Source organism: Convolutriloba macropyga, chromosome 7, assembly GCF_964194025.1.
Source record: "Convolutriloba macropyga chromosome 7, txConMacr16.3, whole genome shotgun sequence".
Lineage (NCBI taxonomy): Eukaryota > Metazoa > Xenacoelomorpha > Acoela > Convolutidae > Convolutriloba > Convolutriloba macropyga.
Window position 1 is genome coordinate 54,900,476 of NC_134474.1, and position 27,280 is coordinate 54,927,755.

Consider the following 27,280-nt stretch of genomic DNA (forward strand, 5'->3'; position numbering starts at 1 on the left):
TTGTCAATATCAAAAATCGAATTTGACATAATTTCGTACTAATTTCCACAAATTACAAACCTATCTATCCAAATATTTAACTCAATGGTGAAATATTGAATGTCTGTACATTTTGTTTTAAACTTTCAATTTGTCAAATGTAGCCCAGCACCACACTCGAACCATAATACAGTAGAAGAGGCCAGTGAAGTGACCCAAAAGAGGGCTGTTTACTGGGCAGAAGGGCCAGCAGTAGGGGTACCCTGGTCCAATGTTGAATCGTGTCTTCAACTGTCCGGCTGCGTCGTGAATTGCAGCATGTAGTCTGAATATTTTGCTCCACTTTAGCATGTAATCCAGTTTAGAGTTTCCAGAGCCTGGGGAGCATATTTTATGGTTCACGAAAAAATGTTTTCACGTAAAAAATTAAATAAAGTATTCTAGTGCACAACCAATCTTATTTGCATATTATTAACTGTCGTTTGAATTTTACTTTATAAATGCCATTTTTTTTGTTTCTTTACTCCATATTTCTTATTGTAACGGCTGCTTTCCGATCAATGACAAGGAAAGTTTTATACCGCCCAGTTCGTTATTAGCGGTTTACAAGCTGTCGGGATACTAAGTTGTGCAGTTCGCTTTTGTAACTTTATATCCGTTATTCTGTAAATCACCGTTGCATTAAACGTTGTTTTATTAGTCCAAATAACTAATCGTTCAGCTTTGCTGAATAATCAACTCAATTGCTGGAACTTCTCAGTAAGTTCCAATTAAATAATCAAATAATTTTTTCTGAGTTTTGTTTAATAACTCAATAATTCAGTTTGGGGCTATTCAAAACCAAAATTTGTATCCCTATAGGTTGCTCACTGTTAATGTTTATAAACGAATCTAAGGGGGTACATTCAGTTTCAGAATAGAACACAATTCACAGAGGAGAACCCGTCTTTTGCCATAAGCGGACTTGAATTGTTGGTCAAAACAGAGGTCTTTCGTTAGTCACTGGGGCCGAAGCCATAGAGACGACGTAGCATCTAGGTTTTTGGTTTGGAAAACTCAAGTCTGTGAACTGAAAATCCATCTTTCACTGCCTATTACTTTCAAAGAACTGAATACAAGTAGTTCGTCTGGTCGAGAAGAGAAATTTTTGTCACCTTTTTGTTTAGATAACAATGGTTCTTTTATTTTCTTTCTCTCAAGTTACTCAAACTTTCAAGAACAAATCGATGATGAGATAAATTACAAATTTCACGTTAGCAAGACACAGTATTTTACTGCTCAGGCAAGATTGAACGTTTAGGCAGACTGGATTTTCTTGTGAAAATAGTTTTCCTAGTTCTTTCAAAGCCAACCTGACTTCAACTAAAATCTCTGGGTTCTCTCCTGAAGCTAGAGCTCCCGTTTTTTCCACAAAACTGAACCCGGTTTCTATGATCACAACAAAGTGCAGGCTTAATTTTCTGATTCTTCACAGCAATCTGCGACACACACACACACACCTACTTTATTAAGCTTTGAAGTGTGTGGAATCAGATCTATGCGGAATTTCACGAGTCTTAGTTCTTTTGCTTCACTTCTGTATAAGTGGCAGCAGCTGTGATTTTTTAGGAAAATCAAACTAACACCGCTCTTGCTTTTCCAGTTAACAATGTTTTCAAATGGCTCGACCATTCCAGCCACTCGAGTGGGTTGCCGTCGAAAGAATTTAACTTCAACTTTGGTAGCTGACTACTACTGCTTAGTACGTTGCACTCAGACCAGTCGGGTGAACGGCTGAGTTTGAAACGCTCGCCGCTTGGGGATCTGGATTTAAGTAAGCTTTCTTGATCAAAACTGACTCGATAGTTTTCTTGACCGTTCTTTGTATGATCAAAACTACAGTCTTTAAAGTTTGCAAACTTATCTGCTTGGTCGAGCCAGCCGAAGATGTCCTTGCCCCTCGGACTTTTCCAATTGAAAGGTGATCGGCTTCTAATACTAGGCGCTGCACCATCACCAGAACCAGAAGCTCTGGCATCAAGGGCTTCCTTTTCGTATTGCAGTTTGAGAGCACCTTCTTCTCTCAAACGGTGCAATTCCATCTCAAGCTGAATGGTGAGAATTGTAGAATTTTGCTGCTTTTTGGGATTTCCTTTTCAACTTTTAGAGACTCTTCACCAAACTGTTCTCTAGAGACTCTAGAGACTCTTCGCCAAACTGTTTCATCTCTTCACCAAACTGTTCTCGCTGTAGTAACTTTAAAATGATTGCTTTTGCCTTTCCTTTTCCTCAACACTGACTGACTGTGTTGCGGGTTTGTATTTGCTGAATGCCCGCCGTACGTATGCCATTGTATTTACTAGTCTGCTGAAAATACTGAATCGTTCCCACTGAATAACTGCTTTCTTTTCTTCAACCTGTGTCATGAAGACTGATGAGGGTTTGTTATCTTCATCTGAGGCAAAAACAAGACTCACCTGCTCTGGCCACTCCCTTTCTGGTTGCTTTAACCAGGCCGGCCCATTGAGCCACTCACTGCTCCTGAGTTCTTCAATGTTGATCCTTCTCGTGCCAATGTCTGCTGGGTTGTGGATACCGCTCACATATCTCCACTGTGAAACATCAGTTTTTTCCTATATCTCAGCCGCTCAATTGTTCACAAACACTTGTTGTTTACGATAGGAGCTGTGTATCCACTATTCTACTGTTGTTGAGTCCGACCAAAAACTGCAACATTGTAACTTCATTTCGTGCTCCTTGACTATCTGCTCCTTCAACCGTACTGCCATGACTGCTGCTTGTAATTCCAGTCGTGGTATTGAAAGATGCCTCATCGGTGCTACTCTGCATTTTCCAATTACAAAAGCTAAGTCGGCTGAGTTTTCCTTTGGTCGGATCTTAGATAGTCACTGCACACATTGTGTCTTCAGATGCATCAACAAACACATGAAGTTTGGTTTCATCCCTCTCTCTGTTGAAATATCTTCTGCCAACGCTTGTTTCAGCTACAATTTGAAGTTGTTCTTTCCACCTCAAGAACTCTGCTTCTTCACCAGGCTCCACTCGGTTGTCCCAATGTTGCCTATTTTTATTCCAGATGCCTTTCAGAAGTCGTCTCATGTGAACACTGAACGGAGCAATCAATCCAATGGGGTCGAATACTGAAGATACCAGTGACAGAATTTTCCTCTGGGTTATAGGGGCTTCAACTCTCTTGTTCGTGCCTCGGCAGACTTGAAGACTATCATCAGTAAAAGTCCATTGTAGTCCAAGCACTGAAAATCCCTCTGTATTGGGTTCCACTTCGACTTGCTTCGTGTTGCTGATTGATTTCAAGTCGACTGGGATTGCTTTGCAAACCTCTTCGCTGTTGCTTATCCACTTTGATAGTTGAAATCCATGCTGCAAAAGAAGATATCGCAACTGCCTGAAGACTTCGATTGCCTCTTCGGGGGTTTCTACTGATTTGTTGAAATCGCCCATGTAGAAGTTGTTTTGTATTGCTTTTGATGCAATTGGATACATTTCTTCGTTATCGAGTCCCACTCGTTTGAGAGCAAAGTTTGCGCAAGTTGGAGAACTCTTAGCTCCAAACACGTGACGCTGATATTTGTATATTTGAACAGGTTCATTAGTTCTTGGGCGCCATAGAAACCTCAAGCAACTTCTATCCTGCTGGGGAACTTGGACTTGCAGAAACATCTATTCGATCTCTGCTGTTAGGGCTATTGGTCTTTCACGAAATCTGAAAATTGTTCCAATCAAACCAGGCAGTAGAATCAGGCCCTGCTAGTAGCTTGTCGTTTAGGCATACCCCATTGTACTTTGATGCAGCATTGCAAACACGTCTCACTTTGCCAGGCTTGTTCGGGTTTAGCACTGGATGGTGTGCCAAATACCATTCTTTCCCGAAGGTGCCTTTCACTTCGGACTCGTCCAATATCTTTACGAATTCCTTCTCTACGTCTTTATCTATCGACTGTTTTTAGAAACTTTTAAGGTTTGGGTCCCTTTGGAATATTCGCTCCAGTGAAAGAAGCTGACCCAATGCTGAGCTGTAGTTGTGTGGTAGGTTTGGCTCTGGTTCACTGCAAAGCATTACCACTTCGTACCTCTCGCCTGTAAACTTCGTCGTACTCTCTAGCATCTTTTGTGCCTGCAGCTCCTTCTTTGACTGACTGACGAAGTTAATTTTAGAAGCGTAGGTTTCTCTGTCCCACCATTTTTGGATATTCTCAGCCACTTTCACATCTTCTGTGAAGGCGAAATGACAAACATTTTGTCTGCTCCTGCCCGTCATGGGTCCACTGACTACCCATCCTAATTCGGTTAGAACGGCGAAAGGTTCACTTCGTGATCCTAATCTGTAGTCCAATGGTCTCTGTAGCTCGTAAGCATCTTGACCGAGAATGACGCCGACGTCCATCAAGTTGAACATTTTGTTTGCGAGAACGTTCGAGTGGTTGAAGCTTTGCTTCAGCTTGTGGTAGTCGTAGTTTGTGGTTCCCAATGAAATTGACGGGTGTACAAACGCTTCTGTCAAAAGTACTTTTGAATGCTGTCCCTTTATTTTTATGGACATCATTTCTGTCTTCAAATCTTTTGTTCCGTGTATGCCAGCTATGTAAAGCGTAACATCGGTTCCTTTGGCTCTCAACTTCTCATTAACGCTCCGGTTGACGAATGATACCGTTGATCCACTATCGAGGAAAGCATATGTGTTTAACCTGTTGTTGCCACTCTGAACTGAGACTGGAACTATCTGAAGAAAACTCGTAACTTCGCAACTTAGACTGATTGTTGCTGCGCTTAAGTTGACTGCGTGATTGCCCTCGTCCATTTGGTTTTCTGAGTGTAGCAATCGGTTGTGCTTTTTGGTACATCCTTTTATACCACAAGAGTTGACTTTACAATCTTTGATTGCATGTCCTTTTTCCCAGACATCCGTAACATAAGCGTTGCTTCCTCACAGCTGCATAACGATCATTCACGTTCATGTTCTTAAATAAAGGACAGTTCCAAATTTTGTGCGTTCCATTAGCTAATGGGCAGTGATGCTATTCGCTGCCTGCGCTTCCTTTACGTTTGAACTCGCACTAAAATTCGAGGATTTAGAGAACTGCTTGGTTTTGTTCCAATTTCGTCAATGGTCCTCCTTACGTTCCCCTGGGGGCTGTGACATGTCTTCGTAAACGAATGACATTCTTGATAACCATTTCTCTAGGAGACAGAGATCTGGTCGGTCCTCATTGGTTTCATCTACATAGAACCACCATTTCTCCTTCAGATTAGGTGGCAACTTTTCAATCGCGATTTGCAGTTTTGCACTAGATCGCAAGTCACCTTCATATTTGTAGTGCTTCAGAACACTGACTACATTACTGATGGTTGTTGAATAACTGACTAAAGCTTTTGAATCATGCATTCGGATTGCCTGTTGATTTCGCAATGTATTGAGTTGTGCTTCAACGATTAGGTAAGGTCGGCCAAACCTCCGTTCCAACTAAGTCCAAGCTTCACCATATAGATCTCCGGAGTAGCCCATACTTGCTATAGCCGCTCTTGCTTTTCCAGTTAACAATGTTTTCAAATGGCTCATTTTCTCTGAGTCAGCTATGGCACGGTTATGAACGTTTGCTACAAACATGTTCGACCATTCCGGCCACTCGAGTGGGTTGCCGTCGAAAGAAATTAACTTCAACTTTGGTAGCTGACTACTACTGCTTAGTACGTTGCACTCAGACCGGTCGGGTAAAGGGTTGAGTTTGAAACGCTCGCTGCTTGGGGATCGGGATTTAAGTAAGCTTTCTTGATCAAAACTGACTCGATAGTTTTCTTGACCGTTCTTTGTATGATCAAAACTACAGTCTTTAAAGTTTGCAAACTTATCTGCTTGGTCGAGCCAGCCGAAGATGTCCTTGCCCCTCGGACTTTTCCAATTGAAAGGTGATCGGCTTCTAATACTAGGCGCTGCACCATCACCAGAACCAGAATCTCTGGCATCAAGGGCTTCCTTTTCGTATTGCAGTTTGAGAGCACCTTCTTCTTTCAAACGGTGCAATTCCATCTCAAGCTCCTTCTGCTTCATTTCATATTCAATTTTTCTCAGACGAATTTTGATGTTAAATTCTTTGTCTAGAGCTGCAAGCTTCTCTGCTTTCTGTGCCTTTTTTATCGGAAGACGCTTTGGACTCGTTGTCCTGGTTTTCCTTTTGTTGATTCTTAACTGAAACTTGGGAGGTTTCTCTCATAGATCTTGGAACTTTATCATTTGGCTCTGCAGCCCTGCTTTAGAGAGGTGTCTGATTCTGCTGATCCGCCATGCTTGTCTGGCCGTGGATATATGGCAACCAATCGGCTTCTAAGTTGATGAAAAATTCGCGTTGTTGGATTTTGAGTCGTCGGTATAATTACAAACTGTTAAAGATATCACCCCTCTTGTCAAGTAGCTTCTCTAGGCTAATATCGAATTGCAAAATTTGGTTATATACTGTTTTAACTTTGCTAGGCCGATTTTTATTTTTGATCAGTTCGTAGCCTTCTTTCTCCATTGGCTCAATCTGCTTTGCGCAGTGCTTGATTTGTCTCTCAAGGTTGCTGTGACTACGTGACCGAGTCACAATTTGTTTAGTTTGACGCCGCAGTTTGACGCTTTTCTGTCCCGTGGTTTTGTTTTCGACAAAGTTGGCACCTCAACGTCGTTTGACTGTGCAAGTCGAATTGCCTCGTTGGCCTTTTGTTTTGCTCGAGATTAGACAGCGGTTTGTATTCCACTGTCCGGGTCGGCGGACCAAATGTAACTGCTTTTTTATCAATGACAAGGAAAGTTTTATACCGCCCAGTTTGTTATTAGCGGTTTACAAGCTGTCGGGATACTAAGTTGTGCAGTTCCCTTTTGTATCTTTATATCCGTTATTCTGTAAATCACCGTTGCATTAAATGTTGTTTTATTAGTCCAAATAACTAATCGTTCAGCTTTGTTGAATAATCAACTCAATTGCTGGAACTTCCCAGTAAGTTCCAATTAAATAATCAAATAATTTTTTCTGAGTTTTGTTTAATAACTCAATAATTCAGTTTGGGGCTATTCAAAACCAAAATTTGTATCCCTATAGGTTGCTCACTGTTTATGTTTATAAACGAATCTAAGGGGGTAAATTCGGTTTCAGAATAGAACACAATTCACAAGGGAGAACCAGTCTTTTGCCATAAGCGGACTTGAATTGTTGGTCAAAACAGAGGTCCTTCGTTAGTCACTGGGGCCGAAGCCATAGAGACGACGTAGCATCTAGGTTTTTGGTTTGGTGGTTTGGAAAACTCAAGTCTGTGAACTGAAAATCCATCTTTCACTGCCTATTACTTTCAACGAACTGAATACAAGTAGTTCGTCTGGTCAAAGAAGAGAAATTTTTGTCACCCTTTTGTTTAGATAACAATGGTTCTTTTATTTTCTTTCTCTCAAGTTACTCAAACTTTCAAGACCAAATCGATGATGAGATAAATTACAAGCTTCACGTTAGCAAGACACAGTATTTTACTGCTCAGGCAAGATTGAACGTTTAGGCAGACTGGATTTTCTTGTGAAAATAGTTTTCCTAGTTCTTTCAAAGCCAACCTGACTTCAACTAAAATCTCTGGGTTCTCTCCTGAAGCTTGAGCTCCCGTTTTTTCCACAAAACTGAACCCGGTTTCTATGATCACAACACAGCTCAGGCTTAATTTTCTGATTCTTCACCGCAATCTGCGACACACACACACACACCTACTTTTATTAAGCTTTGAAGTGTGTGGAATCAGATCTATGCGGAATTTCACGAGTCTTTGTTCTTTTGCTTCACTTCTGTATAAGTGGCAGCAGCTGTGATTTTTTAGGAAAGTCAAACTAACACTTCGTTGTTACCAGGTGTAAAACGCAATTTTGGTATACAGCAGTTTTAGTGACCTCGTTTTGTTAAGAATTTAACCCGGTCAACCTGTTTTTACGATCTTTTTACACGTTTACAAATGTATGAAAATTAGAAACAAAATATGTCGACATAAAATTGTTTTAATGAAATGAATGTTTGACAAAATTATTAATGCTCGGCCTTCAAACTTATCATCCTCATTTTTTCCAAGATTTAATGTAATTGCATCAAATACTATTGTCGAATTGCACCGAGTTCTGCAAAAGAGCTAATCTAACAAGTTAGGGAAAATGTCAATGATTAGAAAGTTCAGTGATATTTATTATGTTAAATCAATTGTGAAAGTTAGAAAAATGTTTGCTTCAAGTCGTGTCAGGTCAATATACCCTATGCCATTTTACCAAATGCCATTATACCCGATTATTTTGCCATTATAGAGTCATATAACCGAAAATACACTGCGATTATTACGGATCGTTTAAATCAATTTGGTTAACATCTATGACTCACTTTCAGCAAAAGGAACTAAACAAAAATATTGGTAAAGATATTTTGACATAAATTGTAAAATTAGCTTAATTTGAAAAAAATGCTAGCCTTGAAGTGCTAGTATTGAATTGAAATTAATTTATTCACTTGCTTGAATTGCTTTCTAATGCTTTTCGCTCAAGAAATTTTAGCTCATGAAAACGAAGTGAATTTCATGGTATCATTCGAAATTTTGATAATTGATTTCAAATACTTGGTTATTTGTCGTTACAACCATCATCTTAATTGGCTGCCGCTAAAGAGCATTATAATTAGTTCATCATGAAAATTGTGAGAAAGTTGAAGCAAATTACTCAGACTTTTATAACTGTTTACAACATTTGAAATTCATAATTATTATTTTGATCAAAAATTTCTTTTTGGGCAAAAACGAACAGTTCCAGAAAAATCAAATGCATAAAATTTGCTAATACTATCCTATGATTCCACCGTAAGGAGATTTCTCGTCCATAACGTGCAGTGTCTCCCATAACTCCCCTTTCTTCTTGGCGCGCGAATCCTGTTCAATGAAGACTTTGCATGCAGCTAGGAAGTAGTTCTTGCGATTCGTGTTGTCTGGGAACTCAACCTCGACTGGAGAGTAGCTGGAATCCAGTTCGTTTATAAACATCTTCCACCTTGTTTCCAAACTGTTCGGTAGCCCAGTGTCTAAAAAATGTTAAAGTGCTTAAGAACATGTATATACATTTTGAATTGAGGAACAAGCCAGCAATTTTTCTATCTGTGACCAGTTTGAGAGGCCGGCCGTATGAAAAGACTAACAAAGTTGAGAGAGGGACGGTGGTAGTGTCTGTACCTTTTTTACTTGGTCTCTTCAACATCGACTCACGCTCTTTTCATAACGAGATTTTTAGACAAACATAAGCCCGCAGGTGTGCGGGAATGATCAGAAAATTGAAAACGCGGGGGACGAAGTGCGTGTTTATTACGTGGACGATGTTGCTGGTCAAAGTTTGGGTAAAATCTGGTTATGACCGAAAACTGTCTGGATGCGTTTGATCATCAGCGAGGTAAAAATTTGATCATTATCGGGTCAAAAACCGCCTAAAATTTGACTAAAGTCAGATGAAGCAACGATTAGGAAAATGTGTTTTCTGACCTAAACTATTTTTAAATGCATGAATTGATTCGATCCCAATTTTCAGCAAATAAAAAGAACTAATGAAATCGAGCTTTAGCTCTAAAATGTAGCATCTCTCTTGACAAAAGTCACTGAATGCAATGTTTTTGCAGTTGATCTCGCTTTATGGAATCTCGCTTTTTTCAGCGCGATATAAAACTATAAAAACAAATTGTAAAGCGTGAGCAATCTATGGAGCAAAGTTTCCAGAAAATCTGTGTGAGGATGAGGTCTTGCTTAACCATAGCTCTAGTTTGACCATAGCCTGACCCAGGTTGGCTGCAATTATGGTACCACGTGAAAGATTCAGAGGCAAAAAAGGCGGCTATAGTCACCAAAAAAAGAGCAATGCAGTTCATAATAGGATCTGTCTGAAATGTGGGAATAAAAAGAAAAAAAGCAGCTGAAAACAGGGTACTGTTCCCCTGTTCCGAATTCACGTGCGTCCGGTCGATCTCTCAAATTCAACGAGCTAAACAAGAACTGAAAAAAAATTACATTTGAAATTTGAATCTTTAGCACCCAAAATTGAACCCCCCTTTTTAAAAATCAACGGCTGTTATCCTATAAGTGGGGTCTTCTACAAGAAGTCGACTCAACAGTGTGTTGCTGTGGGGGGCCACCGTGTGGAACAACTCTTTCAGTCTCAAGTTGTAGATTCCTCGGTGAGATAATTCCAGTTTTTAAGTACTGTGGCAGTCTATAAAAGGAGAAGTGGTATATTGTTTTCCTATAAACAGTTATTTGCAGCACGCTCACAAATGAAGTACAATTTAAGAACAAAAGAAGCTTTGACAAATTGAAAATTCACCTCAGACAGACATTTGTACCAAGATTGAGATAAATCCCAACCTAAGCAGTGGTCTAACTCAACAGATGTCCAACCTTACAATAGAAAATAAATTTCACATTTCACCTAGCTCTATTTTATTTATTCTTGACAGAGCCGAGAAATAATATAAGATCCAGGTATTAGATCGTCTTTTTGAAGAAACGAAAGTTAGATACATTGAATGGGGCCCTGATTACGACTCATGGATCAACTCCAAATCAATATGGTATTACTGGTGTTTCAAAAAACCTTTAAGTAAATTTAAAAAAATCCTCCAAGGAACTATCAGACCAAGTTGACGATCAGCTAATTAATGCTGAGAGCGTACTCCATGTAGACGAGGCATTAGCTGGTTTAAACTCCGAAACAATTAGAACAGACGGTAGCCTTCCAGATATAAAAATTTTGCTGCACACTATCGTCCCGACTATCCGCTATGTCCCAATCAATGTACAGTACAAATGGTCAGAGCTTTTCTCTGACGTCATTACAGATTGCATTGAAGATTCCAATACAGAATTAAACTGGAGAAAACTCTTCGGATTATCTAAATGCATTTTAAGTGCCAGTAGTAGAGGAGGGCAAAAACGCAGGCGGTGCAACAACCAAAGATTTCGGAAAAAATTAATCGCTGGAACAGCGGAGAATGTGGAAGGCTATGGAACAAAGCTTGCTCTTTGAAACAATCCAAGCAATCAAACGATACAAGCTCAAAAGTTATTATAAAATGTGCAAAAAATTTGTGTTGCCAGTGCCAATATGGCAGAGCAGCGAAAGTTTAGGCTTCTGGCGGTTTTGCACCAGTCAACAAGGCAACTCTCGATAGTTTGAAAAAATTGCATCCCACTGAAGGAAAGCCTATTGAAGACCAAAGTTTTTCATTACAAGCCTATTAATTCAATGAGGAAAATGTTTCGGAACAGCTGAACTCGTTTTCTAAATTTACAGCTGCTGGTCCTTCAAAAATGTTTCCCGAACATCTTTTGCATGCTGTACAGTGTACCACTTCAGATTAGTCACAAGTTGCTTTGAGAATACTGACTAAGCTGGAAAACATAAGCTGACGTGAGGAACTTCCCGAATTTGCTTCACAAGCTCTTTGTAGTGCATCATTATCAGTCTTGTTGAAAACAGGCGGTATTCGCCCTATTGCGATGTTTAAACCAATAACTTAATGCAAGACAAGCAATTCCGTGTTAATTCACTTTTTATACAATAAATTAGGCGTGTACATCCAAATTATTTTAAATCTTACGGACCATCAGTACTGGTTCAAAAATAATTTGATTTAATAAATTTCTTTATGTAAAAAAATACTAAAAAAATCTGAAAATTTGATTAATTTCCAACAATTGAAAATGACCAACATCAGAAATTAAATTTTATTGGACAAAAAGATTGGGCATGAACGTATTGGGCACGGAAATGAACCCCAACTTGACTTTTAACGAGTTGCGCATTTTGCGCGTTTGGCCATTCCTCGCGGGCCATGGCCATGCCTTAAAGGCCCATGAGACTTGATATGAAACTGTCACAGCCGAAAAAAAAAATTATCACGACCAAAATTCAAATTTAAAATTGGGGTTTGTTTCCTTGAGGGTTTATTTACTTGGGGACTTCATTTCCTATCTAACATTAGGCGATTTTTTCGTGCTTCTGTTGTGACATCTTTTTTGGGTCATCTCGAACTCCCTCTTGCTTCGCTCTTAGCTTTGATTTAATAAATTTCTTTATGTAAAAAAATTCTAAAAAAATCTGAAAATTTGATTAATTTCCAACAATTGAAAATGACCAAAATCAGTAATTAAATTTTATTGGACAAAAAGATTGGGCATGAACGTATTGGGCACGGAAATGAACCCCAACTTGACTTTTAACGAGTTGCGCATTTTGCGCGTTTGGCCATACCTCGCGGGCCATGGCCATGCCTTAAAGGCCCATGAGACTTGATATGAAACTGTCACAGCCGAAAAAAAATTATCACGACCAAAATTCAAATTTAAATTTGGGGTTTGTTTCCTTGAGGGTTTATTTACTTGGGGACTTCATTTCCTATCTAACATTAGGCGATTTTTTTCGTGCTTCTGATGTGACATCTTTTTGGGTCATCTCGAACTCCCTCTTGCTTCGCTCTTAGCTTTGATTTAATAAATTTCTGTCTGTAAAAAAATTCTTAAAAAAATTGAAAATTTGATTAATTCCCAACAATTGAAAATTACCATCATCAGTAATTAAATTTTATTGGACAAAAAGATTGGGCATGAATCATTCTCAATTGAAAACTTTTCTTGTAGCCTTCAAAATTTTTTGGAGATACTAGACCAGCTCTAATACAAAAAAGAAAAAGTGGAAGCTAATGTAAGGAAAAAAAATTAAATTTTGAGTTTTGTTCTATCGTGTATTTGCTTTTACTAAGAAATGTATAATGCACTTTTTTCCAAAAAATGCAGAAAAAACTTGATGAGAAAGTTGTAACTAATCTTCATTATCAATTAAAAATTATCATCAATTTTGTAAAACTAAATCTTCAATCGACAAGGTTTCCTGTGTTCGAAATTTTTCCTTCGAAATATCTGTTTTGAAAGAAGATTTTTAATGTCCGACAGCAATCTAAGGTGAGGATTGCGACAGTTATTGAGCTCGATTTTTGCGCAATCTTCTAATATGAATAAATAGAAATAAGTAAAACGTGGAAACAAAGTAAAAATTTAAAATCGGCAAAAAAAACTGACTGAAATAATTTTTCTCATTAAACCCAAAATTTTACCAAAACGACGTAGACATGTAATGAGGAGGAAGTTTAGATTTTAATCTCAAACTTCACTTTTTAAAAATTAAGATCAATGGCAACATTAAAATGAAACAAAATCAGATATCAGTTGGGCCAAACTTGTATTTAAAAGATTTGTCACCGAAAAATCTCAAAGTTGAGTGAGTGAAGGCGGGGATAAACGATGAAAAATGGCACTAATAACGAAAAGCAAAAACGAAATCAAGCAATTTGAATTAGAGGGAAAAGATTTTTTGAACAGGATTAACAAACAGTTTTAATAAAACTAAGCAAAAATTAAGATTAACAAAAATTTTGGAGTGCCAGTAAATTAGAGAAAGAATAGACAGGACGGTTAGGAAAACAGTATGGAGAACTAACAAAAAAAAAAATTAGGGAGATATTTTTGAATGGTTATGAAACTATTTATGACTTGGAGTTCAAAGTACAATTAGAAAGGTTAAAACTAAGAAAACTACCTTTAAGGGTAGTTTGATTTAGGGGCCATTAATCTGACATCTTTTTGTACCTGATTTAATAATATAAATTCAACTGTTATTGGAGTTTACCTCTGAACTACTTTTTGGTGTCCGAAAAACACCGGGAAAACCCACTCATTATTAGATAGGAAATAAGCTCCAACGGAAATAAACCTCCACGGAAATAAACCCCACCTTGACTTTTAACGAGTTGCGCATTTTACGCGTTTGGCCATGCCTTTGCGGCCCATGAGACTTGATATGAAACTATCACAAAATTATCATAAAAAATTATCACAACCAAAATTCAAATTTAAAATGGGTTCGTTTCCTTGAGGGTTTATATACTTGGGGGTTTCATTCCCTATCTAAAATTAGGCGATTTTTTGCGTGCTTCTGATGTGACAGCTTTTTTGGGTCGTCTCAAACTCCCTTTTACTTCGCTCTTAGCTTGATTAAAAACTCAGTAATGATGGGAAAAACGCGGTAGTTTGTATGATCAAGAAACCATTCTCTGTCAACAATAGGTTCTCAAGATTAGAAAATAAAGGAGTTCAAATTGGCCTCTTTGAGATTTTGTAAAGTAATCTGATAGCACTTTTCTTGTTTGCTATAAACTGCAAGTCATTACTAATAAAGATAATTACCCGGGTCGAGGTTTTTGGGTAAAATTTTCTTAAGAATTGCGGTGAATGCGGTGAATTTTTGAAAGAAATGCGGTGATTGCGGTGAATGCGGTGAAAAAAAATAATTCACCGCTTTTCACCGCATTTCTTACAAAAATTCACCACCAAATTCACCGCATTTCTTACGAAAATTCACCGCATAGACTATTATGGCAAATTAATGTAAGAAATGCGGTGACTGCAGTGAGCTGGTTTGACAAAAAAATCAGCTGAAGCGCTGATTCAGGTAAGAAAAATTCAGCAGGGTGAATTCATAGCAGACACGGTGAATTTTCGTAAGAAATGCGGTGAAATGCGGTGAAAAAAAAATAATTTTCACCGCGTATTTCTTACATCTTTTTGCGGTGAATGCGGTGAATCGCGGTGAATTATTTTTATTCACCGCGTTCTCGGTGGCGGTGAATTATTCTTTTTCACCGCTTAATGCGATGAATTATTTTTTTTAAACGCATCTAGCGGTGAAAAAAAATAATTCACCGCTTGAGAGAAAGTGGTGAATTATTTTTTTTCACCGCTAGATGCTGTGAAAAAAAATAATTCACCACTTTCTCTCAAGCGGTGAATTATTTTTTTCACCGTTAGATGCGGTTAAAAAAAATAATTCATCGCATTAAGCGGTGAAAAAGAATAATTCACCGCCACCGAGAACGCGGTGAATAAAAATAATTCACCGCGATTCACCGCATTCACCGCAAAAAGATGTAAGAAATACGCGGTGAAAATTATTTTTTTTTCACCGCATTTCACCGCATTTCTTACAAAAATTCACCACCAAACCTCGACCCGGGTAACAACTGGTGGTCCAAGAAGTAACACGTCAGGAAATGGTTTCAAAAGACGTAGGTTCCAGTCCTGATGTCTGCACCACACTGGATTTATGGATGAAAGAGTGGGGAGCAGGCTATATTTTGGTAATAATATTAAAACCTTTTCATCTCTTGTTCATGTAAGATGTTGATTTTTGTCTTGCATCAAATCAACTTTTAATTTTTCACTGTTTTATTAAACTACCACCACAATTAAATGCTCTGACCTTAAGATAGCCCTTAGCACTTTCAACGATTTGCCACCATATTTTAATGAAATTTTAGCCTAGTTTTTGATGCAATGATTTAAGAGTTCTGGAAAAAACTTATAATATTCTAGTAATTAATTTTAATCTTCCAGGCGTTTATTCCAATGGGAGATTCCGGATATATATCCATGCAAGTGTCTAAGCAAGATAAGAGAGTGTTTTTTCCATGCCGGATTAGGCTTGATAATCAAGAAAAACTCATTTTTGCATTATTGGAAACTTGTGCCACGCTAATTATTTGTAAGATGTGTCGCAAATTATTCCAACGACTTTTCTTTCAAAGGGGGATAAACAGATAAAACTCCGAAGGCACTGAGTTTCAATAGAGTCCGTAGACGAGCTTTAGTAGTTTTTCAGGTACATAGTTTTCTGAACTTGCTGAGAGGGTTTAAATTAACTTTGAAAGAGTCACATTTTCAAATTTTTTGCATGGATTCTCTAATGGTTCTTCAAATGACCGGGGTGCAAAAACGTCTTGCCCAAAGTTGTTTCCCCATATATCTATTTGAGATAATTTCCCTTGTTAATTTTCATAAGAACACATAAAACTTTGTCGTTTTTTGAGTTTCTTAATTATTAGCTGTCAATAAAACACTATTATGGCTTGCACTCGGGGTACTGGGTATATTTTGACAGCAAATTTTTTTTTGGTGGAGGATGTTTACCTACAGAAATATATCTCCATTCATCAGTTTCCTAAAAAAATCTCCTCAGTTTCTAAAAAATTTCAAAATGGACAAAATGGAGCAAAAGATTCTTTGTAGTTTTTGCCCCCATTTGTCCCATAGATGTCGACTATTATGTTCAGAACTGCCAGATAGCTATTTGGTTGGGTTCTGCAATAATTAAGTTGGTTTGGAAGTCTTATTGTCAAACATCTAGACAAAATACCAGCAATGATTTTCGTATATGTTGTCAAGTTTATAAACATTTTTCGTAGTTTCTGCTTTGTTTGTCAATTATAAGTGAAACCAATTTTCTCGTAGCATTCGAGTAAATTTTTTTGTTAGTTCTGCTATGGATAAATTGATTGTAAAGATTTTAATATCAAAAATTTAATAACAAGTTAGCGAACATTTTTGAAAGATTTTTGAAATTTTCGTAATTTTTGAATTCATGTGGTTAAGAAAACTTCTTTTAAGCTTGAAATTGGTTTTTTTTATGTCAAGTATAGCGTTTAAAAATTTACGTTAATGTTCTGTATTACACTTGACATTATGAACGACAATATTCAGCAAATTTTCACATTTTTTTGCTGGTTTAAGTTTTTACTTGAATCGATTTTTTTGCCTGTGCATCTGCTTCTCCCAGATTATACAATCTCAAAATTTCCTCTCAATTTGACCATTTTCTGCTTTTTTGTTTTTTATTTTTAAATGATGGTATTCAACACACTGATTCCAAAAAAAAGCAAACTCTAAATATAAATATGAAATGCGGATAGTGTTCATTTTTGCTAATTATTGGAAAGTAATTATCATCACTTTGGCTAGTAATGATTACTTGCTCTATTAGTCTGGTTAAATATTTTAAAACCTTTCATCCAAAATTTTAAATTGGTTTTTTGGACGTGTCTGGCTAATTTTTTCTTTGTGTTGTTTGAGCTTAAAAAAGATAAAGTTGTAAAGCCTAGCAGTTAATAACTTTCATCTGAGGGCCTAATCAAGCCCAAATAGCCTTTCATATGTTTAGTTTGCTGAAGCTGATGAGATGGCATAATTTTAAGCTGACAAGATCAATTTTTGAAATTTTGACCTTTTAACTGTTATGAAGCCCCAAAATGGAGCTTTTTTTCACTTCTTTCTCACTTTTTAGGAATTTTTTTGTTAGAAGGTTCTTAAATCAACAGCGACTACCATTCTTAAATTTGTTGTAAAATTTTGACTTCCAGGGGCCAAAGCGTTTTAGAGCTTGAAGATGAGTTTCTGGATTGTCTTTAATGACAAAGAAATGGTTTTCAAGATGTTAAACTCCTCAATTGTGGTTACTTTGATAAAAGTTAAAAATTATTTTAAATTTTCCGAAAATTTTCAAGTTTTCTATTTTTTTTCTTTGGTGTTCAATGAACCTTTTACCTTCAACCCAAGCTACAGGAAGATTCTCAGAGACCATGAGCTAGTTTTAACAATGTTAATATTGTGAGATTTAGAGATTTTCCAAACTTGCGTATCTTTTTTTTTTGAATTTTTTTCCATGTTTAGTCATTTTTTCAGTTTTCCGAACTTTAGTTTTCCGATTTTTTATTTCAATAATTTTTTTCAGGGTTTGTGTTTGTATTGAAGGGTATTTTCAGTTGACAAAGTTTATTTTGTGATCATGAGCTTCCAAAACCGGAGCAATCTTTCATGAATTTTACCTATTTTTCTCAGTAAAAATATTTTTGTTTTCTTGCTTCTGTTTTTCACTTATAGGTGCAACTTTTTGTTATGTACATTTGGTTTAATGGTCGTTTGTGGTAGTTTAGTTTTTAAGTTATTCAACCAAACTTTGGAGTGTGTTTCAGAGGTGCCCTGCTATTTTGTTTTCATTTGAGTACTTAAAATTGTTTGCCTTAGCAGACGGCTTTACATTGCATGTAGTACATTGCGGTCTGTAGATGTATACTAGATGCAGGTTCATTCCTTATCGGTAACATTCCTCATCGGCAACAACTCTGAATGGGGAAAGTTCTATGACAGTTTTTTTGGCATTATTAGATAAATTTGTGCCTGGCTACGACACTGCAAGACATCCCAGGTTGAGGTGCCATCCGGAAGTGACCTCTAATCAGACCAAGTCCAACGCACACGGCGTGTTCCCAGACCAAAATTACACGGTTGGTTCGAGCGCACAATAGTATGATCAGAGGTCACTTCGGTCTGGGGATGATATGATCAGAGGTCACTTCGGTCTGGGGATGGTATGGTCAGAGGTCACTTCGGTCTGGGGATGGTATGATCAGAGGTCACTTCGGTCTGGCGATGGTATGAACAGAGGTCACTTCGATCTGGGGATGGTATGATCAGAGGTCACTTCGGTCTGGGGATGGTATGATCAGAGGTCACTTCGGTCTGGGGATGGTATGATCAGAGGTCACTTTAGGATGGGAATGGTCTAATCAGAGACGGATTCAAGCGCACATTAGTCTGATCAGAGACCATTTCGAGCGGCATTTTTTTGATTTTTTTTACCGAGAGATGTTGGCTCTGCCAAGAGCCAACAGGCAGCAGCATTCTGATCACAGACACATCTAAAGTCTGATGTCTTTGATCAGAACCAAAGGGGTCCAGCTGATAGAACAAGCCAGTCCCCTTACAAGGAAATTTTGTTTAACTGTAGAATACGACGTTTTATATGGAAAGCTGTCTCAATTCATCCATTGAGTTCGAAATATGCTCTATTGTATAATAAATAATTTTTTCTCAGCAGTTGGGTTATCTTTTCTTCAGCAATAATACTTCTAGAATGGTCTTTTCTTTAGATGAATTTAATAATGCAAACATCATTTTGTATGAAAAGATTAAATTATAATAAATTTTGTGCGGTGAGGTGATTTCGAGCGCACAATATATTGTCACTATATTCTCACTATAGTCTGATCAGGGGTAACTTTTGAGCGCACAATAGTCTGATGAGAAGTGATTTTGAGCGCACAATCGTCTGAACGATGGTCTGGGTTTGGACGGGGCCATGGTCGTGCAATCGTCTGGACAATGGTCTGATTTTAGTCTGATCAGAGGTCCTTTCCGTCTGGAAAGGTCTGATCAGAGACGATTCCGAGTGCACTTAGAGCGCACACGGTGTTTCTAGCGCACTTTAGTCTGATCAGAGAATACTTTGGTCTGGAATGGTCTGATCAGAGGCACTTCCGGATGGCACCTCAACCTGGGATTTACTTTATCAAATCTTACACAACAAAATCTGATTAGTCTATCTAAATTGAAAAGCTCTGAATATTTTAAATGCTCTGTATTTTTACAAGCCTTTTTACAAGATATTACAATTGAAGTTCTCATTTCGCATTATACGCAGCAATAAAATGAGATACTTAATGTCTTGCGATATCCGCAGACAATCGTGTCCTGCAGCTCCTAGCATGCAATTCCTTTTTTGCATTGGCTGATGACATTTAACTTTGGCTCAGATGGAACAGAAGAAAAAGGCGTGACCCGCCGTTATAATTAAAGTTTTGAGTTATTATATTTTTCAGCTTGCTTTTCCATAATAGCCTTCCAAGGAAATTTCGTGGTTATTCTGGAAGCAATTTAAGACGACTTTATTTTTATTGGGTTGCTCAATTAGCAGTATACCTAAATTATATTTTTTATTCGGACAAAATTTTCTTTTGTAGAGGCAGAAAACATCATTTCTTATAACACTTTGTGAGGCATGTGTATTTTCTCTGCAAATTCACGAACTTCAACTCTGCTACGCGCAAATCGTTGACTTGAGCGAAAAATGTGTTTAATTCACCTTACTTAGATCAGCCTGGAATATAAGCTCAAAGTATCAAAAATTGTTTAAGAGAACAACAAAAGAGTTCAATCGGCTGTTACGAACCTGGACAAATAATACTGTGCACTTTTGTTCAGCGAAGCGATAACTTCGGTGTGGTTTCGAAGAAGAAAAAGCACTTGGTAAATGTTGCTATTGTTAATTAATAGGCATAAAATCTATCCTTATTTGAAAACAGGGACGCTTTTTGCTAAAATTTATGACCTGATAACATCTTATTTTTCACTCCGATATTGGTGGTCTATTGAAAGTTTTGATAGTCAACTTATCGTAATTGACCTGCTCGAGATCCCAATGGAGAGAGTAAACAATTTGTTTGGGCTGACCAATTGTTCTTTATGAAAACAATATGGATTGTGTGATATTTTGTGTTCACAATAGATTCACTTATGTGAAGCGTCGAATCGAAATTATCGAATCACCAGCACTTTTTTAATATTATACATGGGCTCCAGAGATTATATCTTGAATGACAATACAAGCTTGTGTCAATGAGTAAAGTGTAATTTCTTTTTAACCGGCGCTCGATGAGCTGATTGAGAAAAATCATCAACTTGTCGAACATAATCAGAAATCAAAACGGTCGGATATCATTGATTCAGTGATAAACTGATAATCAATTCAGCCTAATATACTCAAATGATGTTTTTCGATATCTCAAAACTAGCTCAACTATCGAATAAACTCTTTAGTAACATAATCACTGGCTTCGCAACTACCGAAAATTAACAGTAGTTTGACGGACATAATCGGTTCCGTTTAAGAAATTCTTTTGAAAATATATTCCTGTTCAACTTGAAATCTCAAAGGCGAAACTTGTGCTTTGTTTGTATATTGTATACACATCGAAAATAATTGGTTAATGAGTAATTTGTCTCTAGACCAGTAAAAGAAATAATTACTGCCACACTGGAGAGTCGATGATATCTGTTGTTAATAAAACTACGAGACAAGACAAACAACAAAAACAACAAAAGATCACTTACCTTCTAAGTTGAAATCTATTTCTTTTTCGAAAAAAAATCACTAAAAATTCAAATTACATCAGTTAAAGGCTTAACCAAAAAACCAGTACCGCATCTTGAAACAAATGTGATTTTCTTTAAAACAACGTAGTACAAATCATGATGAACAAGAATAAAAAGAGGCAAAGTCATTCATCAGCTGTCGACTACAAAAAAGAGATAGAAACTATAAGTTGGCAGCAATCGCAAGCAGGAACGTAATTTCAATAATGTCACCTTGGACAACCAATGACAATGCCGTTGATGAGAACAGGAGACAAGATAAACAACAACTAATCAATGAACAAAAGTAATTGTTAATTTTGACCAACATCTTTTTTTTAAGAACGCTAAATAAAAAGGTCTGATTGGTATCAATTATCAATGAAATGTCACCAACAAAAAAATTGTATGTCTCATGAAAACATGTGGGGTCGGCCTTTACTGAGACTAGGTAACAAGTAGACAGAAAAAGAAATACAGAGCAAAGTGCGAATGTACGTTTAAAATGTGGCTCACAATGGCAGAGACTTTTTTCAAGTCAATACTTGGAGTCATTGAGACCTCTTCTTAATCAGAATTTGTCACAAGACTAAAATAGAAAGTGACAGATACACTTCAAAGTGTGCAGTAAACATTCGGGAAAAAATGATGTCTCAGCCATTGAAACCAATTGCTGTTCATTAAAACCATCAAATATATTTCACTGCCATCACTATACCTACTGGAAAATATTATTTAGATTTGCAGTGTGGCACAAAAACACAAAAAAAGAAACACAAAAGTGTTCAAAATTCTTTTAAAAAGTTTTATTTATTTATCAAGTCACATAAGATTAATGAGAACTCCAAATAACGGCGCCACGACACACCAATAAACATAAAATTTTACATATAAAATTTTTTTTCATATAATGAGGATGTAAGATTAGTTTATATTTGGTACTTTGTTGCAAATTGTCAGAAATGAGATTTAAAAATCGAGAAACTCGGAAACTTCAAACCACATATGACCTCTTAGAACCAATTTTTTTCAAAAATTTTCAAAATTCCCAAAAAAAAAACTAAATCTGAACTATTTGTTTTTATGGAAGGCTACTTGCAACTGAAATAAGTGGAGATTAAGTCGTCAGACAACAAACTAACAACGAACACAGAAATTTCACGAATATTGTTCCAAAAACTTATTGTTGACGCCTTTAAAGCGTATGCTATCTATTGAGCAGAGTATGAGTGTTTGGTTGAAGTATTTTTAGACATCAATACACCCTCAATTCAAGGGGATTACGCCAATAGGACAAATAAAATGACAACAAGCACTGACTAGTATAAAAAAATTTAAATGTTTTGAAATCACATAAAGCCATAGCCCTAAAATCATCAGCTGCAACATGAAAAAAAAACAAAAATAATGTCCGCTTTGTCAAAAAATGATAATGATTTTAATAAAAAGACTAAGAAACAAGTTATCCTGCAGTAAAACTGAAAGGGGCAGAGTTCAATAGCTCGATAAAATTTTTCAAAAGAAAAAGATTTCAAAGTCGTCAGTATAATTGGCAGCCAGCTGAAGTCATGAAAAAAAAACAAAAATGGATGTCTCCAGAAGACGCCAGAAGCCATTCAGACCTGCCATTGTCCAGTATGTGTCCATAGCACTGCAGAGAGAAAGACAAGTGCTAGCAAAACAAAAAATTCAATTGTTTTTTGCAAGCAAACGGTTTTGAAGCCGTTTAACTTATACGTTGTTCACTAAAAAGTGCTATTTGAACAAAAGTGATTTCTTTTGAACATTATTTGTGATATTATTGAACGCATAGTTGGGCAAGGTTAAAAACAACTTCCAAATTATGCAAAGGCCCAAAAGTTAAAAACATTTTTGGAACCTATGGATTTGAAGCTATGGTGACAATAATTGATAAGAATAACTTCTAGAAATATTTCACTCCTTCTCATCAGAAGGAACATCGGATTTGTCTTTTTGAGCCTAAACAATATTTTGACAGAATTTGGAAATAAGTGACAAAATTCAAAATGAAACTGAGACTATCTTAAAACAGACATATTCAAATGCATAAGAGCCATTAAATGTCAAATGAGATCCTTATACATGTTCAAGTATACTGTTTAGGGAAGCCAACTGGATTTTTGTTATTTGATATTCAGTCGTGAGACTGCAAATAGACAACAAACGTGGACAGAATACTAGAATTTGGTTCGAAATGAAGAAAACATTTTGTTGAAGGCATAGAAACCTTGAAATTCTCATGATCACTGGGCCTCATAATGACAAAAAATGGACTGCGTAGTAGTCGAACTTTGATTGACATTTTAATTGGATGTTTTATAATAAACCAATGAAAAGAATTAATGCTAAATTAGTTTTTAAAAAAGACATTGCCTCGATGGAATCATAATATTTTTTTTGTCAAAGATCACGAAGAGACCAAAAAATAATGAATAATGCGACTCATTAAATTAAAACAGCTAAATTTTTCATTGGTAACCAAAAAAATAGTTTTTTTTGCATTAAAATTTTATATATCAAAAATGAAAGACTTATTTTGCAAAAGGATTGTTTTAAGTACCCTTCTTTTGAGTTGAATGAAAATTCTGCCATCAATTTGATGTCTTCACCTCAGGCACGTTTAAAAAAATTGGGCCGAAGAAACATTTTGACCAATTTTGATGAGAAAAGGCTAAATTTTAAAAAAAATTAAATTATTATGGAAAAATTGTCGGCTCAAAAGAGTCAACAACCAATGTACTGTTGTTACAGAAATTAACAAATTTTAGCAACGATAACGAAAAGTTGGGCAAAAATTCTTTAAATTGTGAACAAAAGCACAAGATATCATGCTAATGTTCACAAATCTTTGAACCTCGGTAACTGCCTAGAAAAAAAATTAAAAATTCTTCTTTTCATTTCTATATTCTACGCTGAATGAGCTTTTTAATAATACCAATCACAACTCTCTACGATGATCATATCGGTCGCCCAGAATTGGCTGAAAAAAAACCATTTGACTATATAGTTCTTCCCCCAATAATGTGGGTCGGAACAATAATCTAATGCAAGTGACGCTCAATGAAACTTGTTTTCATAATTGATTCATAAAATTTTTGGAGCTCTGAAACTGTTGGAACTGATAAGATGGATCAGATATACTTTGAGGTGTCTTAACGGAAAGTTCAGTCCTTGCATAGATGGTGCAGAAAGGTAAAAAATTTGATGGGTTGCAAAACATAACATAAGCTTGGACAAACTGATTCAAAGTGACACAATCACTTCGAGTCCGTTTTTATTCCTGTTAATTCCCCAAGTGAAGCACCAAATCATCTTATAAATTTTTTTTTGCTGTTGACGAAGAGCTGCAGGAAAAATATAAATTTAAAAGTGCTAAAAATATTTCACAATTTAATATACACCATGGGTTGTTGTTTTTTTTTACCAAGTCATCATAAGATATTTAGAGAAAGAGTCCATTAGAAGAAAGCCATTTGGTTTTCAGTTAGTTTTAGCTACAAAAAATACACTGCAAATTTTCAAGAATTTAAAAAATTTTAAAAAGATTCTTGCAAGATTTTGAATCCGGACTAAAATTTTTCTCCATGGATTTCAGTTTTGTAAATTCTTTATTAAACAATAATTTCCTTCAAAGGTGTTTTCTAAACTATTGTTATCCTAATTTTTTGCCTGGATTGATATCTTGCAAGATTTTGCAATAATCTTGCAAGTTTTGATACCCGGTAATATTGTTTTCAGCATGCACCGAGACCATTGAAAACTGTTCCTTTTTTTAACAAAAGAGCAGTTTTTGTTGCACAATTTGAACAACTGACTGGGTACTGATTGACTGAAAATGCAAACATTTGCATTGAAAATTCAATTGAACGTGAAAACCCTGTAATATTTAGCAAAAAGTGTTTATTTGCATGAAACTACGGTATTTCCTACGGTATTATTGCGTAAAACGTTATAGCAGGCACCCTAAAGACAAGTTCAATTCAGAATTTTTTTGCTGAATTTTTTTGATTTGCCCAAGTAAAATATTTTGACTTGGAAACGTTAATTGAACAATTCAAAAAAGTATTTTAATGAAAAAAGAATAGTTGCTGATTGAAACGCAAACAAACCAAAATATGGAATTCACCAAACCAATCTTTCCAAACCAATCCTGCCAAACACGAATAGTGGTTTGAAAATTTACGATTTCCTGTAAATTGAATAGAATATGCGAAGCACGCTTACCATGAAAATTGCTAGAGCAGAAAATTGCTAAGCATACGGGACAACTTCATTCGTTGACTCAACTTTTGTGTTTCTTCTTCAACCTTCCATTTTTGTGTTTATAAAAATGCCAAATTGCCCATGTCTAGATTAACTTAACATTTTGAGAATCATAGAACCAAAATTTGCTCTAAACTGATCTCCACAGGAAAACTTGATCTGATTTAAGACTTACGTACTTCATTTCTGCATGTTCCAATTGACAGAAGTTTTTTGAATTTTGAATCGGTGAATTTTAAAGATATTTTTAATTCAACAAAGAGAACGAAGAAAAATTGTCTTTTATATAAGAAAACGTCAGATTTTTTTTTTCAAACGCGCACTAAAGATTTGTCATTAGAGCTGGAAGTTAGAGAAAAAGAAAGGTATAAAAAGAGAATTAGATGACATTCAGTGTAATGGAAGCAAAAAAATGATGCAAAAATTGCAGTTAATGTCACTGCTAATGATTGATAAGCAATTAGCTATTTTCAGCACAGCTGTTTAGTTTCTGTAAAATTTCTAGCCTACAAAAGATTTGCAAAAACAATGTGAAAAAATTTTTTGACAGCCATTTATGTTAAACAATTGGCAAAAAAGCATCTGATCAGAAATTGTTGATAAACTCAAACTACCATGTGCAAAAACAGCTCAACAACATACCAGTTAAAAAGTATTTTGCCTACAAAAAAATTTTGTCAATTTAGTATGCAAAAATGAGATGGGTAAAAAATGATGGAATGAATTTGTGGCATTTTTTATGAAAAAAAACAAGCAAAACAAGAAATTCTGATATACTGACGAAAACATATAATCTGCCCGTCAGTCATCAGACACAAAATGTCGCCAAAGAATGGCCAATTCAATTGTTTCGTGCAAAAACACAGAAAACAAAATTGAGTAAGTCTGAACATGAAAAAATATCGAGCTTTAATTTCTCTGGATTGAAATATGCGTTTCGAGTAAAATATCAACACCTGTTGCCAAGTTTTTGATGCACATTTCCAGCTAATGTCATATGATTTTCTACATAACCGGGATTTAGCCAAAACATTGTCAATCCAGGAAAAAGGAGAGAGAAATTATAATCCTCAATTTTGATACCAATCTCTACTGCCAACAGCCCGTCATATCTTTAAGCAATTGGTTCACAATACTGCAAAAATTGTCCTTACTTAATTTTGTATTATGAAGGAAGACCATTTCTGCTTTAGAAACAAATGAAACAATATTAATGCTTTCGACATTTTGGCTGAAAACTCCGTCATGTTTGTCTGTGTAGTATTTTCCTTAGAAGTCATTTGGGATTTTTTGGTTTCGGAAAAAAACACGAAAAAATACCCACGTATTTTTAGATAGGAAATTACCCCCCACGGAAATCAACCATCGCTTGCCTTTTAACGAGCTGCACATTTAGCGTGTTCGATAATGCCTCGCTGGTCATGTCCATGTCTTGGCGGCCCGTGGGACTCGATATGAAACTATCACAACCGAACAAATCATCATGACCAAAATTAAAGTTGTTTCATATTTCAGAAGTCATCGGTTGTGAATGTTTCTCTGGAGTCCCAAGCGAAACGAATTCCAGTTGTCTCTCTTGTATTTTGTTATTGCCTTAAAAAACGAAGTGTGATGATGTTTGCCTATTTGTATCCGACCAAAATCAAATAATTATTATTTAAAAAATTATACATTAGGCGATGGAAGTTTTGAAAATTCAGTGAATGGATTTCCCAGCCCACTCAATGCGTATTTTTCGAAACCTTTATCGTTGGTTCAGCTCATTTCTTACATAAAGATGCGCTGAAATTGCTCTGAGGCCTAAATGCGGAAAGAAGCAAACAAGTTATACTCTCTCGAACGTATCAAAAATTATGGTAATTTGTTAAGAGAGTTATGAAAAACAGATAATTGAAACCGGAGTCTAAAAAAAGTTACCTGGTTAATTAGAACAGTCAAATGAATTAAATAATGAATTGTTTAAAAAATTACTTACTGTTTATACTTGGACTGAGATAGTTTGCACGCTCTAATTGCAAAGACTATGTCAGTTATGTGTAGCAGATGCGTCCAATTTGACGGTATAGTGAACAGACGTGATGTGATTTTGAATCAAAGAGTATTAAAATTGAATCCAAAA

At 36.2% G+C, this 27,280-nt stretch overlaps 1 protein-coding gene across 3 annotated transcripts; it reads right to left on the bottom strand.

The window, feature by feature from the left end:
* Positions 1 to 27,280, bottom strand: LOC142342376 (uncharacterized). Of its 3 annotated transcripts, none has more exons than XM_075393683.1 (3): positions 27,137 to 27,280; positions 8,831 to 9,062; positions 1 to 355 (listed from the first exon to the last, which is right to left on the bottom strand). In XM_075393683.1, exons 2-3 carry the CDS (start codon positions 9,022 to 9,024, stop codon positions 118 to 120), a joined length of 432 nt encoding a protein of 143 aa, XP_075249798.1. In that variant the 5' UTR covers positions 9,025 to 9,062; positions 27,137 to 27,280; the 3' UTR covers positions 1 to 117. The 3 variants fall into 3 exon arrangements, with proteins under 3 accessions (XP_075249798.1, XP_075249800.1, XP_075249799.1); XM_075393685.1 differs by having other exon boundaries at positions 27,079 to 27,280; XM_075393684.1 differs by lacking the exon at positions 27,137 to 27,280 and adding an exon at positions 19,916 to 20,448.

Coding starts and splice junctions, on each gene's coding strand:
- LOC142342376 (XM_075393683.1), bottom strand. CDS start 9,024: ATGTTTATAAACGAACTGGATTCCAGCTACTCTCCAGTCGAGGTTGAG. Junction 356..8,830: donor CCTTACGGTGGAATCATAGG/ATAGTATTAGCA, acceptor ATGCTCCCCAGG/CTCTGGAAACTCTAAACTGG.